This window comes from Ascaphus truei, chromosome 8 (genome assembly GCF_040206685.1).
Source record: "Ascaphus truei isolate aAscTru1 chromosome 8, aAscTru1.hap1, whole genome shotgun sequence".
Taxonomy (NCBI): Eukaryota; Metazoa; Chordata; class Amphibia; order Anura; family Ascaphidae; genus Ascaphus; species Ascaphus truei.
The window spans coordinates 28,631,709-28,655,812 of record NC_134490.1 but is presented as its reverse complement, the minus strand read 5'-3'; the positions used below and the strand labels follow the sequence as shown (position 1 = coordinate 28,655,812).

General features: G+C 42.5%; 1 protein-coding gene across 4 annotated transcripts in view; it reads left to right on the top strand.

Moving 5' to 3' along the window:
* The window catches only part of ZFAND4 (zinc finger AN1-type containing 4), a 33,182-nt gene extending 20,578 nt beyond the window's left edge, over positions 1-12,604 (top strand). For 3 of the 4 annotated variants that reach the window (XM_075611031.1, XM_075611027.1, XM_075611030.1), the window contains 5 exons: positions 2,968-3,115; positions 4,278-5,414; positions 6,673-6,727; positions 8,910-9,027; positions 12,009-12,604. In XM_075611031.1, coding sequence (XP_075467146.1) covers positions 2,968-3,115; positions 4,278-5,414; positions 6,673-6,727; positions 8,910-9,027; positions 12,009-12,144 — 1,594 coding nt within the window. In that variant the 3' untranslated portion in view covers positions 12,145-12,604. The remainder of the gene's footprint in view (positions 1-2,967; positions 3,116-4,277; positions 5,415-6,672; positions 6,728-8,909; positions 9,028-12,008) is intronic. The other variant, XM_075611028.1, reaches the window with a different exon arrangement.
* Positions 12,605-24,104: the final 11,500 nt, after the last annotated feature.

The window sequence follows — 24,104 nt, the reverse complement described above, 5'->3', positions numbered from 1 at the left end:
AGTAACCCGGGTGCCATCGGACCGTATATCTTATCCGGAGTGTGTCCTTGCTTTCAATGGAATTTACCGTACCATCATTGGTATGTTCACAATATTATTTACACCTACTTTTTTTTTGCCTGTTCTCTCCCTGTTTATAAACGAACACACATTTTGAAATACTTATCCCTGTTGGACTTTGCTGGGGTTTTTTTAAATCCAGTCACCCAGGTGTAACCCCTTTAAACATGTCGCTTCCATTAATACTCTGGTCCAAGAAGGGATTTCTCCGTTTAAGACCTGCACCAGGATATTTGTAGCAGATCCAGTGTGTTTACTCCTAAATTGTTCCCGATACTTATTTGAGACCGCAATCCACCCTGCAAACATAATATATAACTCATTGGCTACGTGACTTCAGCGGTAATCAGAAACAGAAGAGCAATATCATCATATGTATCTTCAGTTATTAATCCTCTGCAATAAACTGTAGCTGCTTGTCTTCTAATATTTCCGTTTCACTATATAACTCTATGGTGTCTTCTTTTTCATGTCTCAAATGTGAGTTTCTTATCTATTATATTATATTCACCACCCGGCGCGTACTATAAACAGCTTGTTTTCCTGTCTAACCTTTCTTTGCTCTCCATGTTTGCAGTGTATCTTATTGTAGTTACATTTAAGTATCTCTACAATTTTCTGTGGGTTCAGTCTTTACGGGCTTTCGAAAGTTATAGGATGCTGGACTCCTCTTCAAATAAAAGCAGGTGTTCCGTTTCATCACTGTTGCTTGACAATCAGATGGGTGGTACTACACCGCTAATGCTTTTTTGTTCTAGTGAAATAGTTACCTTTGGCAATGGCTGTATTGGTCTTGTTGAAAAGCCTAGTTCCTGATCTGTTTCGTGTGATGTGCAGAACTCAATTACAGACCTATGTGGTATCTTTAAAGGGGCAATCCCTTCTAGGACCAAAGTGAACTCCTTCCAGTGACATGTTTAAGAGGTCTCATCTGGATAATTGATACCTATTTAACCTAAATATGATGCCTTATAAGTATATTACATTTATTTATTAATGTTACACTTGGGGTGGGTTTGATTTTTGCTCCCTTTCGTGTGAGCCTCCCCCCACCTCCTTTTTGGCTCTCTGATAAGAACAGGTGAGATAAGGGTAAAGATAACACTTGATTGACAAAAACGTCCCCATTCAGAGGCCCCATAGGAATTCGACTATGTAAGACCACCTCTTCCGTTTCTGATGTCCGTGGCAGATGGCGGTCATGGGATGGCCACCCTAGTGATCGCATAACCCGGAAAGGTACGGGGAGCTGCAATCTTTCCGCCTTCTTAAGTGTTAGAGACACTGCAATGTAGTAGGTAAAAAAAAATATTTGAACTACAGTACTTATTTGAACTTGTTTCCTTTGAAATGTCCCATTACCTTTTGAAACGGTTTTCACTTATTTGCAACTTGTCAAATATAAATGTGTGTGTTTTTGTTTTTAAAGGTGTCATTTGACTACATTTAACCAAGGTCCCTGTCCTTACTTCACTTTGCGTTGCAGGAATCACTATCCTATTAAAGCTGCCGTTTAAAAAAATATATATATATTTTTTTTTTTAATGTTCCCCCATTCAATATGTGCATTAATACAATCTGCACACTGACAAGTGATTAGCTAAGCTGCAGATCGATCTGTTCTCCTGTGATCGATAGCTTGCTCAGGGCTATTTAATTCAGTTCTTGCACAGCATTTTGGGCAATGTAGTTCCTGGAATATGATTGACTGGGCAGTTACTAGATACAATTGGTGCACTGCTAGAGAGAGGGCGGGGCTTAAGTGCCAGAGCCTATCAGAAGGGTAAGGAGGCTGTCACTTTGGAAATGCTTCCTACATTAGAAACATTAAAAATGTCTTTAAAACATTTTTTGTTTAATGCTACAAGTATTTTCTCATAGTACAGAACTGCTTTATTAAAAAAAAACATGTAGGATATTGCTTGAACTGCTGCTTTAATACAAATCTAATTGTTTGGAATTGTGTGTGTTTGTGTGTGTCTACAAAAGTAGTGATTGGACAATAAACCACTGTGTTGTCAATTAAAGATCTAATGCACTATTCATCTGCTGTGAATCCTCCAAATAAATGGGACTTAAAATGTACTTCGGCACATGGAAGCTACTTTACAGCAGAAATCTGCTTAATTCATAGTACCTTATTTAATATGCTATAAAGTAGCACCATTAACGTACTTCTCCCTCCCCTCTGCCTGTGGGTGCGCAATCGATTTTTTTTCCCCTGCTGTCAGTCTTCGTCTCCTCGCGCCCTGCTCCCCCCCCCCCCTGCCCCGCCCAACTGCTTACCTTGCTTCAGGCATCCTGTCATGTTGCCACAGCAACGCAACGTCGCATGACCCCGCCATGGCGACGCGTGACCAGGAGTGTCTGAAACAAGGTAAGTCGAAGTTTACAGAGGCCCTGTAGTTCCCCCGGCATTAAATTAAATGTATTTGGGAAGCGTAGGGGTGACTCTGTAAACCCCACGCCACCCGCAGCGAGTCTCATGGGGGCGTTCCCCCCACTTTGCGCACCGCTGGGTTAGAGGACAATTATATATGTGCATAAAGACAAAATGTATTGAATGTTAATTATTTTGGCACTTAGTGGATTACTTTAAAAGATGGAAGGACCTGTTCTCGTAACTTATTGCCGTACTAATGCATTCAGGAAGTATAATTTGGAGCTGTCTTGTATCTATAGTATATAATGAATTTAGGATCACATGTATGAAGTGCCAATACAGGTTACCGTGCCAGTATGTGTTCAATCCTATTCAAGTCAATGGGAGTTGATTCCACAATGGCTGTGATAACACATACCGGCACATGATGTATGTGCCCCTTAGTCTTAGCATAGCATAATAGCTGTTCTTTATTGTATGAGCTTATACATAACTAGTAAAGTGAAGCTTTGTTGTCTTTGTAGCGGAGGTTCGGTTTATAACTTGTATGCCGACGATGATGATGAAACTGAGGCTTCTGCATCTGGCCAACAGATAATGGAGAATTCCATCACTATGAACAAAATGAAGTTGTTGAAATCCAAGATGGAGAATATGAACCTCAGTAAAAAGGTGTTATAGACATTATGGACTCGTAACATTTCTCACCCCACAGTAATAAATAGAGTTGTGTTGGAAATGTAACACCCAAGACGTCTTCAACTCTTAAAGTGAATTGTTTTCAATGTTAGTGTTTTGCTTCTTTGTTAAAATATGTAGGAATTTAAATGTACGCCTCATTTTTTAAGATACACTATTGTGTAAACCGGGGAATGCCAGAGCACATCACGTGCTGAAAAGCTGTATAATACGGCCGGCATAAGCTTATAGGTGTTGTTCATATTAAAATGGATAAGAAGCAAAAGCTAACACTGTGTGCTCAATTGCATATTGTTTCCCAGAATCCCTTGCTACAGTGGAAGCATTGTATGCTAAGAGATCATGGTGAAAAGCAACGTTTCAGACACCTCTGAGACATGTGAATGTGCTCACGGGGGGGTATTTTTATGTTTATTCATGTAACCTACAGTGAGTCGGGGTCCCTAGTATATCTTTCTTCACACAAAGTTGATATTTGACTGGATAAAGGATTTTCCAGCCTTACTGGCTTATGTGTTCAAAGTAGTAATTTGGAGGTAGAGCTCTTATTTATTTTTTTTACTACTTTTAAATGTTGATACTTTTTACAGTCTTGTAAAACAAAAAAATGCATGCAATTCACCCAGTTTTACTCAACTTCAGGCAATTAAAGGGATTGTTTACTGAAGAAGTCAGAAATCTTCCAGTCTATAAAAGAGCTTAAGGCAATTTCCATGGTCTTTTTAGCTACGTCGTGAATATCAAAATCACCTCCAGTGTTTTTATGCCTGATTAATTTTGCATTGCAAGGATAGTAAACATTAAGGTTCTCTCTGCAATTTTTCATCAGCAGTAAACACTAAAACATTTGCTTACCTCTTTGATTTTATTATAGTAATTACATTATGGGGAAGATTCGCATAAGCACGATTGAGCCAAAAGCACAGAGCTGGCCAACTCCAGTCCTCAATGGCCACCAAAACAGGTCAGGTTTTCAGGATATCCCTGCTTCAGCACAGGTGGCTCAGTCATGAGTTGGCCACCCCTGCAATAGCATACTAGCTGCATTTTGTGGATCTTCCCCCTAAACGAGCAGTTATATTACTAACTACAGGAAGTATTATTGTTATTAATTTGTGTCATTTTGTTTTGACAGCCTAAGAAAACTTCAAAGTTGAAACCAAGGCCCCCTATGGTTCCGCGGCCTTCAAGTGGCTCAATGGCATCTGCTCGTCACAGGCTTTTAAGAGTTCTTCCCCACATTGGCCAGTCTTGCCTACCTCCTGGGAATCCACATCCCTCTGAGTCTTCCCATAATGCACTTTCTACCCTCACTGCTGCTAGAACAATTCCCTCCATAACTGCGGACTATCTAAATGAAGAGGACACGTGGGAAAATTCTGCATTGTCTCCCTCACTTAATAGTATTAGTTTACCACCCAAAATTTCCCGTGTAGAATTGGAAAGTGCAAGACCCCCTAAAAATAAAGTCTTCCCTCCTGTTGCACTTTTACACAACAAAGCAGATGTGTTGACAAAGGAGAGTGATGCCATCTTGCACCAGAATTTGAAGTTGCACGCATCCGAAGAAAATCCTAAGTCGATAACTGATTCTTTTGCCTTGTTAACTGAAGTAGGACCTGCTGAACCGTATGGGGAGTTATGTAGCTTTGGAAAGGCGAAGCCAGAATTTGGACTGACAGATGGAAGCAAAGAGTGCCCAACCATTGAGACCCACCATAAAACTGTTTCAAAAGCTTTGAACTCTGAAGCGATGGAGACTGGCATTAACACCAATGAATTAAGTCCTCCACGGAGCAAACTTCTCTCGCCTCTCCATTACTCTTCACAGATGACACACAACTCATTCTCCAAACCTCAACGACAACCCAAATGCTTTGAAATGGGAAGCTTAAGGCCTGCTGCTTCACAAAACATGTTCCGTTCACTAGAGGTTCGTAACATGGCCGATTCTTCGTTTTCCAGGACTACTAGATTTCGAGGCGTAAAAGTCGACTCGCCGGGAAAACGATCCGATGTCATTTCTAAAATGGAGGCTAGGGATATGACAGAGGTGGTTAATAAGGCTTCCAAAGAGCCTGTGGGCTCTCTAAACAATTTGGGATTTTTTGCTTCGCTGGCCCGAAGCACAAGCAGGGACAGTTTGCAGAGTTCTAGTAACCCGGGCAGGCTCCGAAGCTCTGCCATTGCACTACAGAGCAGCCTTCAGCACCTTCAGGAAGAGAGCTTTAAGAAAATACCACCCACAAATGAAACAGCTGAATTCTTTATTGTAAGTATCTACATTATGGTGGCGTTCAGTAGTGACGTCTGTTCTGCTTAATAATTTAGAGCTCTGCATTTTCAATCCCCAAAGCGACAATTAAAACCAAACTGCCACATGTTTTTAAATATTTAAAAAAGTAACAAATGAAGACAACAGGCACGGGCATAAATTACATTTTTATTCTCTTGCTTTTTACATTTTGTGTAATCAAGTTGTGATTACGGCTAGTAAGTAGATTGAGAACAAGAACTTGGCTGTACATATCAATGTTTATTTTCAAGCTTTCCTTTATGGTCTCTTGCCAGATACATTTATTTGTGGTTTATGGTGTGTATTTTTAAAATCTAGTAACTGTAAAAGCACGTACTCGACTCGTATGTTAAAGTTTAACATTTCTGCCGTTATCCACATTTCTAACTCTGTGAGCTAATGAAAAATATGAACCATCAGCAACAAATCTTTGGGGCACTAGTAATGCAGCGGGTGGGCAATGCCAGTCCACAAGGGCTACCAGCATGTCAGGTTTTCGGGATATCCCTGCTTCAGCACAGGTGGCTGTCGTTTATTGAGCCACCTGTGCTGACGCAGGGATAGCCTGAAAACCTGTCCTGCTGGTGGCCCTTGAGAACTGTCATTGCCTACCCCTGTAGTATATTATCTTGGCGCTTTGAAAGACCTTTGGCTGTACGATTCCATAATTCCCCTTCCGTAAATATGGTCTATTCGAGGTAATGGGCTTTGTAAGGGGTCTTCTGACCTGGAATCTCTCTTCTCCTGTACTTCTTAATAATGTGTTTTCTGGCACAAGGTGTTTCGTGAAATAGCCATTTATGTTTAATCTAAGGTTTGTTTGCTAGTTAACCGCAAATAATCATTTTCCCTGTAAGTTATCTAAAATCTTAAGCGCTTTGAAGATGAGACTATAAAACAAATCAGTTGCTGACAAATAATTTTCCAGTTTTAAAAGACTGATCCACATTACTGCTTTCAAGTCCTCTTCATTTTGATATATGGAATGTTAAAACCATCCTATCCAGACATTGACATTTGATTGGCTTTTTCATTAAAAAAAAAATTGCGGGACAAAAATGAGCAAATCACAAACCTGGTGCGAGTTTTCTCTTGCGAAATTTTGCTAATTTTCAAGTATGTACAATTTTTAGGATCACGTTTCATATGCCCCCCTCTTCTGGCTGAAAGATAATAATAATAAAAAAAAAGTTTATCATTGGCCCTTTTAACTTTTTCCCCCCATCTTTTTAAGTCTCCCCATGGGCTTGGCGTGAAGGGGAACAATGCAGCTACTGGAAATGGCAACGGTAAGGAAGTTCATTTTAAAGAGCTAATCGAAGCTGGCAATTTTTTGGGAGACTTTTTTTTTTTTAACCAGTTTCAAGCAGGTAGTCTCTATAGCTGAAACCTATAAATGTCAGTTTCGTGGACCCCCTACTTCCCGAGATGCCTCCATATGGTGGTGGCTTTAGCCGCTCGGCACGCAGGGTTCACATAATAGTTTCAAAGCTTCAGTGCCCTTTTTTTTATCATTTTAATTTATACAAATGTTTTACCAGGAAGAAATACATTGCGTTACCTCTCGTTTTCAAGTATGTCCTGGGCAAAGAGTGGTGATAATATATGGTTGCATTTAATGAACAGTGGTAATACATTCAATTTACAGACATATCATGGATAGAGATCAGGTTCGTCTTCTTATTGGTGACGCAGGAGCTTTAAACTTTGATGAGATACCGGCACAGTTTAGAAGTCTATCTCAGGAAGCAGGGGGTCCCTGGAGCCGAAATTAATGGGGTTCAGCTCCGGAGTCTGGCTGTTAGAAAATAATACATAAATAATGTGTTTTAGTGCATGAATTGCTTCTTTTAAACATTAATATTAAAAATCATCTGTGATGTCCCTTTAGTTTTTTTTAAACGTATGTTTTCCCCCCATTGAAACGAGATCCCCTGCTGCTGAAAAACACATTCTAAGACAGGGGAGCGTACATTTTTCCCCCTGCGCCACCCCCCCACCCTTAACTTGCCTCCGGCGTTCTGACGTCATGCGACCCCACGGTGTAATTTGCCATAGTGACGCGTCACCAGAAGCCGCCGGTGCCAAGGTAAGGGAAGTTACAGAGGCCTTCGCTGCTCCCCCGGCATTTAATTTAAATGCCTTCGGGAAGAGCAAGGGGCCTCTGTAACCGCCGCACCCCTGTTCTAAGCAACAGACACCCTCTCCCCCCTTTTTCACTCAGATTATTACATTTTGATATACCTTTACAAATAAGTTAATGCAGTCTGTGCATACTGATATTGATATAACTATGTTAAAGCTGCAGTTCAGTCAATATCCTGCATGTGTGTTTTTTTTTAATAAATCAGTTCTGTAGTAAGAAAAAATACTTTTAGCATTTTCTGTTTTTAAAAAAACAACTTTGAAAGACCAATTTTCTTGTATTCTATTTTAACAACCATTTGCTAAGGCACTGCCCCTTCATGTCTTGTCACAAGCCCTGGCACACCCCTTTGTCAGCCCTGCCCTCCCTCTTGCACACGTCACTGGGAGACTCATGAATATTCATGAGCTTCCACTGACTGACAGAAGCAGATGAAAAACATATGCCATATCTAAAGATGTCGCCAAATTTTGCCGATCAATACATGGAGAACGATTTGACTGGCAGCTATACAGTTCTTTAGGTAATTAGAGATTGCCCACATGAAACTATTGAATTAAAAAAAAAAAAAAGACTGAACTGCAGCTTTAAAGCAATCTGCCCCCTCCCACAAACAAAGTATACATTTTTTCCACTTTACAGGAACCAGGAGGTTCCTGTAACGGAAACGCAACAACGGTCCAGGGACCCAACAATTTCTGAGATGTTCAATTTTTTTAAACGTATTTTGCCAGTACCAATGAGGGCTGCGGATCCCCTAATCAGAAGCTGCAATGTCATCTCACGAAAGACAACGGAGTGAGGATGTCCCCTGTGGTCATATTGGTTTTCCTGGATAATAATTCTTGTAAATATCTTTTGGGGTGGCCCTGTAGCTTTGAGTGCCACAGTTCAGTTACAGGTGACCACTTGGTTCATATAAGATGGAAGAAAATCATACCCTTTTTTTTTTGAGGGGTGGGGGGGGAGGAATTGCTTTAACCTAATTATAGCAATATCTGTTTCCAGTGTTTTTTGACGTCATAGTTTTGAAAAGGTTTAGAACAGAGGTTGCCAACTCCAGTCCTCAAGGGCCACCAACAGGCCAGCTTTTAAGGCTATCCCTGCTTCAGCACAGGTGGCTCAGTCAACAACTGAGCCACTATGGAGCCACCTGTGCTAAAGCAGGGATATCCTTAAAACCTGGCCCGTTCGTGGACCTTGAGGACTGCAGTTGGCCACCCCTGGTTAAAACCACTGAGACCAATGTATAGGTATATAATTATTTTATTTTTTTAACATGAACCTGGTTAAATCTGAAGTCTTGTGTTTTTGGTCTTTCGCAGTTGAATCAACACCTCTTTTCCCACATGTTAAATCTGCTATTCGAAACAAAAAGAAAGCAGCAAAGCACTGTTTTGTTTGCGGAAAGAAAACTGGATTGGCAACCAGCTATGAATGCAGGTGATTATTGCTGTAAATTACAATAAATCTTCTCATTCACACTGGGCAGTTAATTTAGCCTTTATTTATTTTTTTCCCCCTACATCTCAAACAAACTTTTTTATTGGCTAATGCTCCCTCGTAATAGCCTCAGCTGGGACTAGTGAAGTGTAAAGGAAGAAGACCTGAGAAAATAAATTTGGTTTGCTTGTACCTAATCTCCAGATAATATACTTTGAGTACATGCAGCTGTGCTTCCTTATACGTTCCATAATCTCACATCTTCGTTCCTAAGCTATGTAATATTTTGTGGATAGGGGCTGATCCCTGAAATGGTTGCTTTTTGTGAAGCCATTTCGCTGCTGATCTGCATTCAGTACAAAGTTCTAGTTGACATATTTGTCCTGGAGAGATGTAGATTAATTGTATGTTGTGATACCCGTTACCCCTTTTAATGCCAGGGGTGCTTGTGCTCGCCCCTTTGGCAGCAAAAGATAAGGGACTGCCATATAGTGCTTCATAGATCTGATTTCACAAACTCCATCTTGTTCACTACATGGACATTTGCCTCCTGGCAAACTTTTTGGTTTGTAGTTCTAATAAACACTTGTCATTTTCACCCTTCACTGCTGGCTCTAACTGGGAGCATCAATTATATTGCATCATAAAGATGAATTTGCAGTCCTGATATCCTCATGTCAATATATTGCAGTCCCAATGGCCACGTATAAATTGTAGTATATTTAAACCGCACAGAAGATGGCAATTTCCCAATTTATCACTGCAGAGAGGAGTGTCTCAGTGAGTAAAGACACTGACTGTAAACAATGACAGAGAATCGGGGGAACCTGGTTCAATTCCCGGTGTTGGCTCCTTGTGACTTTTGGGAAAGTCACTTTATCTCCCTGTGCCTCAGCCACCAAAATCGTAGATTGTAAGATCGTACCACACACTATACTGTAATTGTGAAGTGCTTTGAGTCCCATTGGAGGAAATCGCTATATGAAATAGTTATTATTCTAGTGATTGAGGGTTATCATGTACTCCTCTGGTATACTATCAGTCTGTTGTAATACTGATATAGCCAAGGATGAATACGGTACTGTCACAATTTAAAATGCAGTCTGTAGAAATAATATTTATCCTGTTTAATTTACAGTTGTAATGCAAAGATTCTGGATTCAGCCAATAACTTGCACACTCTGAGTCTGTAAACAGTCTTAGAGATGTAATCAAAAAGGGATTTTACTTAGTTTCCGTTATGTTCTCAGTTACAGCTTGCAAAGTTAAACAGCATAAGATAGGAAAACGCACCAAACACCCGGTGAAGCCCCAATCAGTCTAGTCTGATCCCGAGAGAGCAAGGGGAATTCTTGGCCAGGGCACCTGCATGGTCCATGGAGAAGCTTCTGGCACGATCCCCAGCCTAGGCTCTTATTTATAGCATTTTGTATTAGGCTTCCTCTTATCAGTGCTGAGTGTTGTAGCAAAAGCATACTTAAACTAATGAGTTTTTGTTTATATATTTTTATAGTCACTTCCTTTGCAGTAAAAAACTCTATATATGGTAAACATGTGCCAGAGAGAGAGAGAGCTCTGCTAGCACAAAGCACATGCCATGGCACACTTAAGCTGATGAGTGGTCAAACATGTGACAGAGAGAGAGCCCTGCTTACTTAAAGCACATGTGATAGCATACTTCAGCTAATAAGTGATACTTCCCAATACAACAGTTCGTAACCATTTTAGAGCATCAATCCACTGCTGTAGTATCTAGCTCCCTGAGCATGTCCTGCTCACTCTTATTTTAGTGTTCAAAATAATTGTTTTCTTCATCGCTAACATCTGGGGTTACTTTGGAAACCTTAGACTTCACTGGTTTCTCGGGAGACATCCATTTTGACCTACCAGACATTTCATCTTTCAACTGTTCATATCTCCTGAACAAAACATCATAGTTTAAAAGTGAACACATCACCTGAAAGGACAATGAGAAGTGACTATAAAAATATATAAACAAAAAAGGCAATCGGCACAGACTGCTTTAATGATAAATTAATCTTGAGTGTAAATTTAACATTTTGTAATCTCCAGTTTATGTATGTGTGTATGCATATCTCTCGGTATTGCAACATACATGGCCGTAGCGCTTAACACCAGTATATTATGTATGTCGTAAACTCAGGATCCACCCTGTGTAACAAGCGCTCACCACAAACTGGACGAGACCGCGAGGCTGAGGTGGGGATGTTAGTAGCCACCCACCTGTGGCCGCGTCCGGAGTGCAGAGTAATGGTTGAGTAGCCGAGTCAGGGTAGGAGAGGTCTGGGTGGTAGTAATACTCGCCATGGTCTAGGTATGGAGAATGTAGCATCGTCGTAATCCGGAGCCGTGGTCAAGGGAGAGAGAGTAGAATTGTCGTTATTCGTTGCCCTGGTCAAGGGGTCAGAGAAGGCAGAGGTCCAGGTACAAGCTGTGGTCAAAAATAGGAAACAAACAAGAATAGGCAGGGCAGCAGGAAGCTTTGAGGTAAGCACACAATACGTTAACAGGATTTATGCTCAGCCAGTTTGCCAGAGGGCTGGCTGAGTATATTGAGCACAAGCAGCCAAAGGAGAAGAAGCAGGAGGGTGTGGGCAATAAGTAGTTAGACAGAAGATGTAATTTGATAGTCTGGGGAGGGATGCACTACAGGTGTGGAACAGCTGATGAAGGTAGTAACCCGTTGATTGCCTGTGGCTGCGCATTGGTGGCGCGTGACACGCGCTGTCCGTGTCGTCACGGAGGCGGGACCTGGAATCCGGACTTGATGGGTCTCCCCTCCAGGCGGTGAGGCGCCTGCACGCCGGTTGAGGCGGACACACGCCACCCGTGATGTCACGGGATGTATCATGGGGGCAGGGCCTAAGCCCGATCCTGACACCCTTTAAAAATGGTTTTCCTTGAGTACTGTATTGTTTGAGAGCGTTGTCTGAATCCAAATGATTTGCCTTCTGTTACAGATGCGGAAACAACACTTGTGCAACTCACCGCTACGCAGAAACTCACAACTGTACGTACGATTACAAGACCGCGGGACGGAGATGTCTGCTAGAAGCAAATCCTGTTGTCAGCGCGCCAAAGCTTCCAAAAATCTAGAAGTGGTTATACACAGGCAGTGGTATTACCACGAAGAAAAAGGTTTTACTTGCAATGCATTTATTTTGCCCTGTTCCCAAAACTAAAAGATTTGCCAAGCAGCGGAAGCACATGTTACATGTTATTGAATAATGTGAATACTACTTTATTGGACAGCTTTTAATCCTTTTAATGAAAATCAGTCGTTCAAAGTTAAAAGGTAGTTTTTAAAAAAGCAAACATTTTCACTATGATGATTTACTTTTTTGTTATTGCACGTCTTGTGTTAAGTGTTTTATATTTAAACAAAAAAAATGCTATTTCACTAGACAAGTCTTTCAAAAGATGCACTTTACTGAGATTAATATTTACTGTATAACCTGAGGGGATACTGTAATGATGGTGTCTTGTATGCTACAGCTTTACTTGTTCTGTTTTTGGTTTGTCTTTTATGTTTAAATTATTTCACCATATATTATTTCTCCCATCCCTTAAACAACATGTTAAGCACCCGGTTGCAGTGTGATTTCACAGTGTGCTTCTTTCAAATTGGCATTACAAAACATTGTTATAACCTTTTCTAAAACGTGAACATATATTAAGCACGAGTATATAATTCCAGCCATGCAGTAGGGGTTTCAATGAAGTATTTTCTGGTACTATGCCATTACATTTTTTTTAAAATATATACATTTTAAATCTTTTGCAATCCGACATTTTTAACTTCACAAATTTTTTGTTTTTGCTAAAATGTTGATTGCTGTCATCATGAAAATGATAATAAATGTTGCATTTTAATGTGGTTTAGAGCGATTTATTACTATGCATTTGTACAATAAATAGAAAAGCTGCAGTATTTTCAGGTACGGGCAAAAGGATATGCATTTCCAAAGGGTGTGTGGAGTAGAAGAAAATGCTGAGCAAAATGCTAGTGTGTACAGTATATATGTGTGCACACACACACTTTGCCGGTGCCTGATGGGAAAATAAATAAATAATAGATAAAAGGGTGATCAGCACAGATTTGCTGCTTTTCTGGCATGGTGTTTTTGTATAGTGTTTATCACCCTACAGACATTGACACTCGTGTGAATAAACACTCCTGTAAATGTGGCACTGCTCCTTTAAAAGCCTCACACTGTGTGGGAACGAATTTCCAAACAGACCAGATACACATTTGTATGATGCACATTTGTATGATGCATAAGAAACATTTAGACCTCAGTTTTTAGGCACACAGGAAAGTGAAAAGTTTAAATGTAAAAAAAATGTTTTGGATATGTTAAACATTATTCCATATATAAAAACACTTTAGTGCTCTGGGCTACGAACTAGAAAGTAAACATATTAATTTAACAGTGTTTCGTGTTTTAATCTCATTAGAGACGACCATTATTTATCAAGAATGAATTTTGTTGAATGCCAAGAGGGCTGTTTATATACGACACAATCTGTGTATGTTGGGCCAAGCAAATGAAAATATGTGGCAGAACAATATAGCAAATTCACAGCTGAGCACACAGTATAAGCAAACAAAACGTCACAAAACATTGTTTAAAGACTTGCATAGCAGCAAGAAAATCCATACCTCATAGTTTTCCTTGGCAGACGTTGGGTGTTTAACAATAGAGCGGTAATCCCATTGATTAATTAGACATACATGAAATAATTCCCTTTACAAGAACCTTATCAGTCTAGCGATCTGTCTCCGTGCGAGTTGTGTTGTGCAAGATCGGTTGTGCCCATCACCACTTGAATGTTCAATGGAAATCACACCGTTGGAGTACTGCAGTGGGGCATCATTGTTTGAAGCCGTTGGATTTTTGAGTAACAAAGCTAAAAAAGGTAGTAGTGTAACTCAATTTAATAGGACAATGAGACTAAAAGGGTGTATTGTACTCGCATTGAATAAAAAGTATCAGCACTTAATTGAAAGCAGAGAGAAAGCCTGGTGAGACTTTGTATCCAATCCAAATCCAATTTAAGTAAAGCTACCAAATGTCTTTAACCAGGACCGGATTTAATTGCACAGGTTTATAGAAAAATGACAACTGGCTCAGACATAACTAGACTATATAAGGCTGTGATTATAAAGCGTGATCGCGTGGGCATGAAACGTGCACTAGCTGTAGCATAGCGGGGGCGTGGCGGATATGTCAAGCAGCTGGTTCGCCCTCATTGGCTGAACCGCTCACGTGACGCGGAAAAAAACCATTTGAATGGTCTTGAAAATTTGCGTGCCTGGTCGCTCTGCGCGCGCACTATGGGCGGCCTCATTGATGCACACACAGTAGTGTTCGCGGCGCGTGATGTCGCGCCTGCACTATGAACGCAGCCTAATGCTTGTAAAAGTCTCCAAAACAATACTGGATAAAATAAATGAAGTCACCAGAGGTGACCTTTTTAGAGCAGCCCTTTTTCTCAATATATTGCTTTCCCCTGCAACTCTTTGGCGGGTGGCGTCTCCCAGCATGCTCCGGCATCGCAGGCTCTCCCTGCAAATCTTCTCAATATGGCCACACGCCGTCACATGGTGCCGCGTTGCCATGACAATGCGATGCCACGTAACATCGTGACCTCGCTTAGCGTCCTGTTGTCATAGCAGCGGGCATCACCTGACGCAGTTACGGAACGTTCCCGTTGGCATGGCAACACGGCGCCGTTTGACGCTGTGCGGCCATATTGAGTAGATATGCAGGGAAAAGATGCTGGTAGACACCGCCCGCCACCCGCACAGGTGAGTGAATTACGCACCGATTGGGTGAAATTCTAGGAACAGGTTCGCGCGAACCGGCTGAATCCCACAACTGGTTACATGCAATTTTCAGATCATTTAAAAATTATACAAAATACAGAAGAATTTACAATGCATCTGATCTCAGACGCGCTATTAGAGAGGGTTGGGGTTCCTTACAATGCATCTGATCTCAGAGGCGCTATTAGAGAGGGTTGGGGTTCCTTACAATGCATCTGATCTCAGACGCGCTATTAGTGAGGGTTGGGGTTCCTTACAATGCATCTGATCTCAGATGCGCTATTAGAGAGGGTTGGGGTTCCTTACAATGCATCTGATCTCAGACGCGCTATTAGGGTTGGGATTCCTTACAGAATGCATCTGATCACCGGAGGACTGGAGCTGAGCACCCCTACAGTAGAGTACCAAACGTACTCTTCAACCACTAAGCCATTACGTGTTAATTTACTAGTTGATTCATAGGTGCTTTGAGTGCATAGAATTAGGGGCTTCTTGTACCTCTCCCTCCAACTGAAAGTGAGACACGTGTTTTTCTTTTTATCCTTCCCCCCCTAGTGCACCTATCCACCTGTCTCTCCATAAATGTGGGCGGGTATCCCTTCTGTTTTGTCCAACTTTGGAGTACCCCAGCACTTATAGCGGCATTGCATTTTTTTAATATATATTTAAAGCAGGGGGTCTCCAGAGCTGTTTATTTCAGCTCCAGGGACCCGCTGCTTACATACATACGTCCCTCTGTAGGGCATGCCGGTAGGAGTCCCAGCAGGGAGATCAATATAGCGGTTTAAAAGTAATGTGGACCGATAGGAAATTACAACATCATCCCGTGTGACTTCCTATTGGACCTTTAAACAGATCTGAGATACCCACATTACCTTGCGATGCAAGTATCGCAGGAAGCAGGGGGTGGAAATTAACACGGTTCAGCTCTGGAGAACCTCTGCTAAACCTAGGGAGAAAAATGAATATGGAACGCTTTAGGCAGGAGGCTTGTTCTGTGAAATGTTCTGTTTCTCAATTTGGAAAGCTATTCAAACTGAAAATTACAACGGGTTTGCTTGTTTGGCCTTTTATTAAACAATTTATACGGTACTAATCGTGATTGTATTCTCTGTAGCAACATAAAGTCTTATGATACAATATTGAATAAGAGGGATTTTTTTATTTTCAGGTGGAAATATAATTCTGGAGAAAAAATAAACATTTATCATATTGTTAAATTGTATTCAGGCAGCAACATCCTGCTGTTATACAGCAGGGCCCCGGGTATACGGCGGGTTCCGTTCCAGAGGCCCGCCGTATAGTGAAAATCGCCGGAAAGCGGATCCGGCGATTTTCAGTGCTGCGCATGTGCAAACCGGCATTTTTGCCGGTTTGCGCATGCGCATGCGTGCCAGGCGCACCCGCCCGTTCTGCGCATGCGCGATTTAAAATTCAACATGGCGGCCCCCTTCTCAGTGCCGCCGTATCAGCGGATCGCCGGGAAGCGGGGCCCTGCTGTAGGTGATACCAATGTGACATCATAATGGTATCTAAATTATATATGTGATATGGAAAAATGCAAATCTCTAAGAAAGGTTTGGTCTCCTATTACATAGTATATATGAATCCTCTTCCCTGGGGAAGAAACTGGACAATATTTCAGTCCTACTTTTTTTTAATGGAGCAGAGTTCTTGCCAAGCATTTTGAATAGAGACTGATGTTTATAGTTCTGAGGAATAAGATATTTTGTGTGTGCGCTGCATATAATGCAGCATTGCCGTCCGTGTGTAAAAAAAAAAAAAATAATAATTTTAAGTAGTGCATAAAGAGTGGGACGGGGAATGCAGTCAGTATTATCTAATACTACACAACTGAATTTTTTTTTTTTTAATATAGTATTTTTTATTAAATTCGAAATCCACGGGCACCAATACGGAGCCGTAACTTTCTATTGGTGTCCGAAGATGATTTCACAGCTGTTCTATTGGCTGCCGGGTGAGCCCTGACCCCGGCGTCCTATTTTGCCCAGTATCGCAGCGGGAAACCCCCTGACGCCACAAGACCTCAAAGGAACTCCGGGTATGGGCAGTGTGGAATGATACATAAATAACTGCACTGCTTTCTTGAAATGGTTACAGATCCTCAGCTGAATGCACTTTAAAGTTATTCCTGCTGTCTAAAAGTCCCAACATACTAGGTGGGCAACTCCAGATCTCAAGGTTCACCAACCGGTCAGATCTTACGGATATCCCTGCTTCAGCACAGGTGGTTCAATCAGTGGCTCAGTCATTGAGAGCCACCTGTGCTGAAGCAGGGATATCCCTAATACCTGGCCTATTGGTGGCCCTTGAGGACTGGAGTTGGGCACTCTAAAGTGTAGGAATTCCTTTCCAATATATATTTTTATATTTGGTGAACTTCATCCATGAATTGTATTATACTGCACTGTATTCTGTGATACATGTGCACGTTTAAAAAAGAAAAAATCTATACATAACATAAGTCATCTGCAAATCCTAAAATAAAGATAATTTGGCTTCTTTAAAGAAATGTAATAATGAGTGAATGGTTTGGCTCCTGTTGTTTCTTTGAAAATTAAGCATATTGTTCTTTTATTGGGGCCTCTGATTAAAAGAGTGATGGTCAATCGGGTTTTCTCTACCCTTAGCCCATACATACTCATCAACAATCCACTAAAGATAAGGAGGGAGGAGAGTGTGGCAGGTTTTCCTGTGCAAGCTCTTGTTGAAGACACAGCGACATCAAAGTGTAGTTACAAGAAATCAAACCCCCTCTCATGTCTCAGCTCACCATGGCCCAGAGCCACAAAAGGGTGCTAAGTGTTACCAAGCCTCTACTCCCATTTATATCAATGGAAGTAAGGGTTTGCTAAAACTTAGCACCGTTTACTGGGCCTATGTTTACAAATTAACACTTGTCTGGTTTTTATAAGTTTAGCCATGTATCCTTTTGGCTACTAATCAGCCCTGGTACCAGTGCAGGCAGTGTTAGGGTTAATCTAGGTTCCATTGCTGTAATCAACTCCTTTGAGTGGGGGTGGGCCTAAGGCCTGTGTACTGCCATACCAGGGGCTCAGACCTAGGATCCCCCCCCCTCCCCACCCCCCGGGTACAAAAGGGGCTGCAGAGCTGAATTTACAGGGTGTTGGAAGTATGGAGCCAGGGCTCTGGTCACCTTCCTTCCCCTCCCGCAAGGGAGTGGGATACTACCCCTTACTCCACCAGGGAGTAGGGGAGCAGAGGATAGACTTTTGGGGCCTCAAGCCCTGGGGGTGGAGTCCAGGGACCCCAAGAAGAGTGTACCTGTTGTATGCAGTAATGCAGAGATGCGCAAACTGGGGGACATGCCCCCCAGGGGGGGCGCAAGATTGTTCAGGGGGGGCACGGTGGTTGCAGAGGCCCCGCGCTCTTCCCCCAAGGCATTTAAATTAATGCTGGGGGATCGCGTGAGGCCTCTGCAACTTCGCTTACCTTCTCTTCGGCAACGCAGCATCAAATGACGCCGTGGGATCATGTGACGTCACGTTGGAATGGCAACGTGACGTCACATGACCCCGCGGCGTCATTTGACGCCGGAGAGAAGGTAAGGGAGGGGCGTGACAGGGAGGGAAGCAGGCAGGGGGGGCACATTATGGAAAGCTTGCACATCCCTGCTGTAACGTACTGTTGTACTATGAAGAATAAAGACCCGTTTCTGCTTGTATACTCTTGCATGTTACTGCAGTTTATCAGGGGGAGTGCAAGAAGGTTTTTCCTGCAGGGACTGCACCCAGCACTGATGGGGCCTGCAGGGAATGGAGGCGCTGCACCCAGAAAGAGCTGAGAATATCCTGAAAGCCTGTCCTGTCTTCCCCACTACCATCGGCGGACACTCAGCAATCCTGTAAGCCTCACAGGTACAGCACAGCGAGAGTACAGGTAACAGGGAAATCTCCCAGATGGTGGGGGAACACGTGTGACATAAGAACGCCATCAATCACTACATTTTGTTAGTGCCGATTATGCAGTAACACACGGAGACTCCCTTTCAAGTAAATAGGAGTTTGTATGTGTTGGTGTCCAATCGTTGTTAACGGTTTAGTGAATCCCGACTTTAGCCTCTGGAGCATTACACTGAGTATTCACCACTAGATGTCACTAGTTTGTGATAGTTAGAATTAGGAAGGTATTAAAGCTGCCGTTCAAGCAATATCCTACATGTGTTTTTGTTTTTGTTTTGTTTTAAATCAGTTCTGTACTATGAAAAAATACTTGTAGCATTTAAAAAAAATGTTTTAAGGACATTAAAAATGTTTCTAATGTTGGAAGCATTTCTAAAGTGACAGCCCCCTTCTGATAGGCTCTGGCTCTTGAGACCCGCCCTCTCTCTGGGCAGTTACTAGATACAATTGGGGCCCTGCTAGTCAATCATATTCCAGGACTACAATGCTGAGCAAGAACTGAATTAAATAGCCCAGAACAAGCGATTGATTACAGGAGAACGGATCGATCTGCAGCTTAGCTAATCACTTGTCAGTGTGCAGATTGTATTGATGCACACATTGAATGGGAAAGAAAAAAAAAAAATATATATTTATTTATTTTTAAACGGTAGCTTGAACTGCAGCTTTAATATTATCATTTATTTACAAAGTGCCAACATGTTCCACAGCAGCACGGTACAAAGGGGGATCAGTAACATGAGTAAAGAGAATTACATACAAAATAAGAATAATTTAACGCAAACTGATATTGATGTCACTGCTCCTAGCATAAATACTATGGGTGTACCGAGTACCCGGAATTACCCGGCACATTTCCAGCTACCCGGACCCAGCAACTGAGAAGTGGGCCCGGCGCTTGGTAATGTCAGAGTAGCTGAAAATCTAATTACTTACCTTTCAGCTAGCGTGGGACAGCACGATTCTATAGCGGAGGAGGTGTGGAGGTGGGGCGGGCGGGAGCAGAGGCTCACTGTTGGGGTGGGTGTCCAATAGGAACGCTCCATCTCCTGCTCCGGTCACGTGGTTCCCCGGCGGCTCACACACACACACTGCTTACCTGCTGCGGAGCTGTGTAAGGGATTCCTGCTTTCCCCCGCCGGCTGAAGACACCTCAGATGCTGCCACCTCCACAGGACCTCTGCTGCTTGTCCTAGCTGTCGCCAGGTAAATGTCAAACCGGGTAGCCGGGTAGAACCATTGATTTTGGCCGGGTACCGTTACCCGTTTTTTTTTTAATCGCTACCCGGTCGGTACAACACTAATAAATACACCAAAACATATTTTATTGTTTCTAAAAGAAATTAATACAAATTTGATAAACTAATACAGTCATTATCATACTTGCCTAACATGAAGTATAGGCTTGTTTAGCAGACATGCTATTTTACCTATGTAGCCCCCTCTTTGGGGACTACAAGTTACTGTAAGGGGTTAACTGGGTGGGCTCACGTTGGTTTTTCCCCCTCCACTGCTTGCCTTGTGACCAGTGATGTCACCATAGGGAGCACAGAGGGTATATACAGCTCCACCCTATGTTTCAGAAGCAGATTCTTCAGAGTTCTGTCTGAGGTCCTCACTGTGAGTCCTGTGTAAAGGTTTGTGTGTATAGTCGTGTGTATTAAGGTGTGTCCTGTCACCATTTGTTGTTTTCTGTTAGGATCGTGCTCTTTAACAAAGCCCCTGTCAGAGAAACAGGGACCTTAAGTTGTGTAAGAGGAATGCCACTGGTCTAGAAGGGTTGCCCCCACTGCAGCCTGACCGCTACCGTCCTCACCAGGTTCCCGACACTGCAACAAGTATTTATATAGAACCCATCCATCCAGCAGGTTCTCATCGCATTAGAGCCTCCCTGCAAATGGTCCCCACAATATCCTTTAAAATAGGCCCTCAAGATAATATCTCTCCAGCGTAGGAGTGAGAGCTACCGGGGGATGAAGCAGGGTCGGCTTGAAGGGGGGGCAGTTGTTGCCTGTGCACCGAGCCCCGCACATATGGGAGCCCTGCGTTCTCCCCCACAACAATAAACTGAGTGTCAGGGGGAAGAGTGCGGGGCCTCTGCAACTCTTACCTTCATGCTCGGTCCTGTCATCATGGATCCTGAGAGACTGAGCACTGCCAATGTGTACAGTTAATCTGATGTGACCTCCTTTACTGTCGGCTAAGGAGGGTTATACATAAAGTGATTTTTGCTTTGCTGTTTGCACGTCATTCTAGTTATGAGGCCACTCGAATACAATGAGTCGGATGCAGAAGCGCATCTCTGCACAAAAGCAGTGAGGTTTTTTTTTACCAGCAATAATGGACTATAATTACATTTACAAAAACATGTTCCATTACAACAGAAAAGAATAATGTTTGATTGGTCATGTTCTGCCTTCCCCAAACTTCTCTGTGTAAAAGCCTTTTATTAGTATGTGTATCACAATGAAATCACAGCTGCCAAAGTAATGGTTACAATAAAGTAAACACATTGTTTATTGCTAGTCTTGTGTGTATGCACAGTATACTCCAAGTATTTAAAACCAGAGACAGAACATGAAACACAGACAGAGCTCAGTGCTACATCCAATGAAACTTATACATGGTACAGTGCCTAAATATATATATATATATATATATATATATATAGATATAGATATCTTTTGAATAAAATGGTCTTTTAGTTTAACTCTTTGGCCAAAGTGTTGTAAGCCCTTGAGCCCCTACACGGCAGACCACATCTCAAGGGTAGTTAACACTAATATAAATTCTTAATAACCTGTGCATTACCAGGAAGAATGATTTATAATAAATCTGTCAAAATGAGTTGCATAGTTCTAAGTCTGATTGAAGCTCTTATTAACCTGTACATTACCAGGAAAAGCACTCTGTATTAAGATTTGTCACAATCAAACTGCAAGCAAGCAAGTTCCCCTGAGAGTGGGAGATGCAATGGAGTGAGCTTTTAACCATTTGAAAGTGGGAGGGGGTGAGCTTCAAACTAGGAAGGAGGAGCCACCCTCCAATCAGCCAAGACCAGCTGAACAAGGATTGTAAAACATACGGGACCACCATGGAGAGTCACCTCCGGCATGAGGGACTGGCACGTTTCAGCCCGCTTGGGCCAGCAGAACGGATTATTTTAATATGTGAAGGTATTAAAGAATGAATTGTATTTTGGGTCTGGTATAAAAACTCGGAGCCCATATGGTATGGTAATGCTCAGGATGGGAGACAAGTGGTCTATCATAAACCCCTGATCAAAGACACCCCCACCCTGCTTGTGTATGCGAGCACAATGGAAAGCAGGACATGGGTAATTGATGTTAAGTGTGGTAATTCACACCTAGGGACAAAGGGGTTCCTGGCCAAGCCAGACTTTAAGACGCTAAACTTGTGGGCGGGGGGCTAGGGAAATAAGCCCCTGATTAGAATAATATCCACCCAGTGGGCAGGTATTACGGTGCCCCTCAGGTGAGGTGGCAAGGAGAGATTGGGGGCAGGTAATTGTTCTCCAATGACCTGCACTCAATGATAAGGTATAGGACTGGAATTACATATAAACCAGTGTCAATCCTATACTCAGTTGTCTTCGTGTCTTTTCGTGATGTCTTCATCTGAACCTGTATTGTGGAAGGAATTGCCAATCCTGTATCCTGATTGCTTTCTTGTCCAACCGTTAAGTAAGTGTCTATATTTTGCCTGTTATTTGTATATCTTGTGTGTTCACCTTCTTTAAGGAATAAACTATTTATTATATCTAAGTCGTGTTCAATTCAACCCAGATATTTTGGTGTGTATTATTATAATCTATCACTAGCTACCGTGACAGTGTGTGTATGTGTATGTATCACGCATTGTACAGCTAATCAAAATACAACTTGTGGTGCATTTGCATGTCTCACACAGGTCTGCAACCCGGTCTTTCCCCATTATCTCTTAGCAAACAGTGCTTGCACTGCAGCCAGGGATTCTGGGGAATGACATGCAAATGAGCACAGTGTGTCACTCTTTAAATCTTAATCCATTTTAACATGGACCTCTATAAGCTTATGTATCACGGAGCAAACACAAAAACTGGGCAGAGTGTATGGTATAACAAAGAACGCATGAGTCTTCCATAGGTTCCCCCTGCTTCAATCACTCCATTGTTATATTGTTACATAGAGCAGGGGTGTGCAAACTGGGGGGGGGGGGGGGGGAGATTTTTTTGGAGGGGACGCGGCGGTTACAGAGGCCCTGCACTCTTCCCTAAGGCATTTAAATTAAACGTGGGGACCGCGTGAGTCCTCTGTAACTCATTTACCTTCATTCAGACGGCTTTGGGCGACGCAACACCATGGCAACGCGGCATCAAATGACGCCGCAGGGTCACGTGACATCGCATGCCACGCTTGATATAAGGTGAGGGGGACGCGAGCAGAAGGGGAGAGCAGGCAGGGGGGCGTAGGGCAAAAAGTTTGCTCAACCCTGACAGAGTGCAGAAAAGGTTTCTGGGTAATGACACACAAGACCTGTGAAAGACATCCTGATCCATTCATGAGTTTTTTTGCCTTGTATGGTGTATGGGTTCTGACAATTTTTTTACCACATTATTCCTGCTGTCTGATGTATCATCTTCACAATGCAAAATCAGTAACCAGGTCCAAAAGGAAGAAACAGCTGCCCCTGGGGGGATTATCTGATTTAATGCTTCTTTATCCCAGGTTCTGTTCTAGAGCAGTGGTTTTGAACCTTGTTTTGGTTAAGTACAGATGCAGCCACCAGTATTAGAACTCTTGCCTGGGAAATTCTGGGGCAGTCTCACAGTAAATGCCTCAACATTTCTGTGAGATTCTTAATGGCCCATCGGATTAACACAACGAGGGATCCCTGCAGTCCCATTCAAACTGTGTTAATCTGATGGGCCATTAAGAATCTCACAGAAATGTTGAGGCATTTACTGTGAGACTACCCCAGAATTTCCCAGGCAAGAGTTCTAATACTGGTGGCTGCATCTGTAACCCTATAATTATATTGTGATATTCTGCAGAACCCCAACCCTTTCTAATAGCGCGTCTGAGAACAGATGCATTGTAAGGAACCCCGACCCTTTCCAATAGCGCCCCTGAGAACAGATGCATTATAAGGAACCCCGACCCTTTCTAATAGCGTGTCTGAGAACAGATGCATTATAAGGAACCCCGACCCTTTCTAATAGCGCGTCTGAGAACAGATGCCTTGTAAGGAACCCCAACCTCTCTAATAGCGAGTCTGGGATC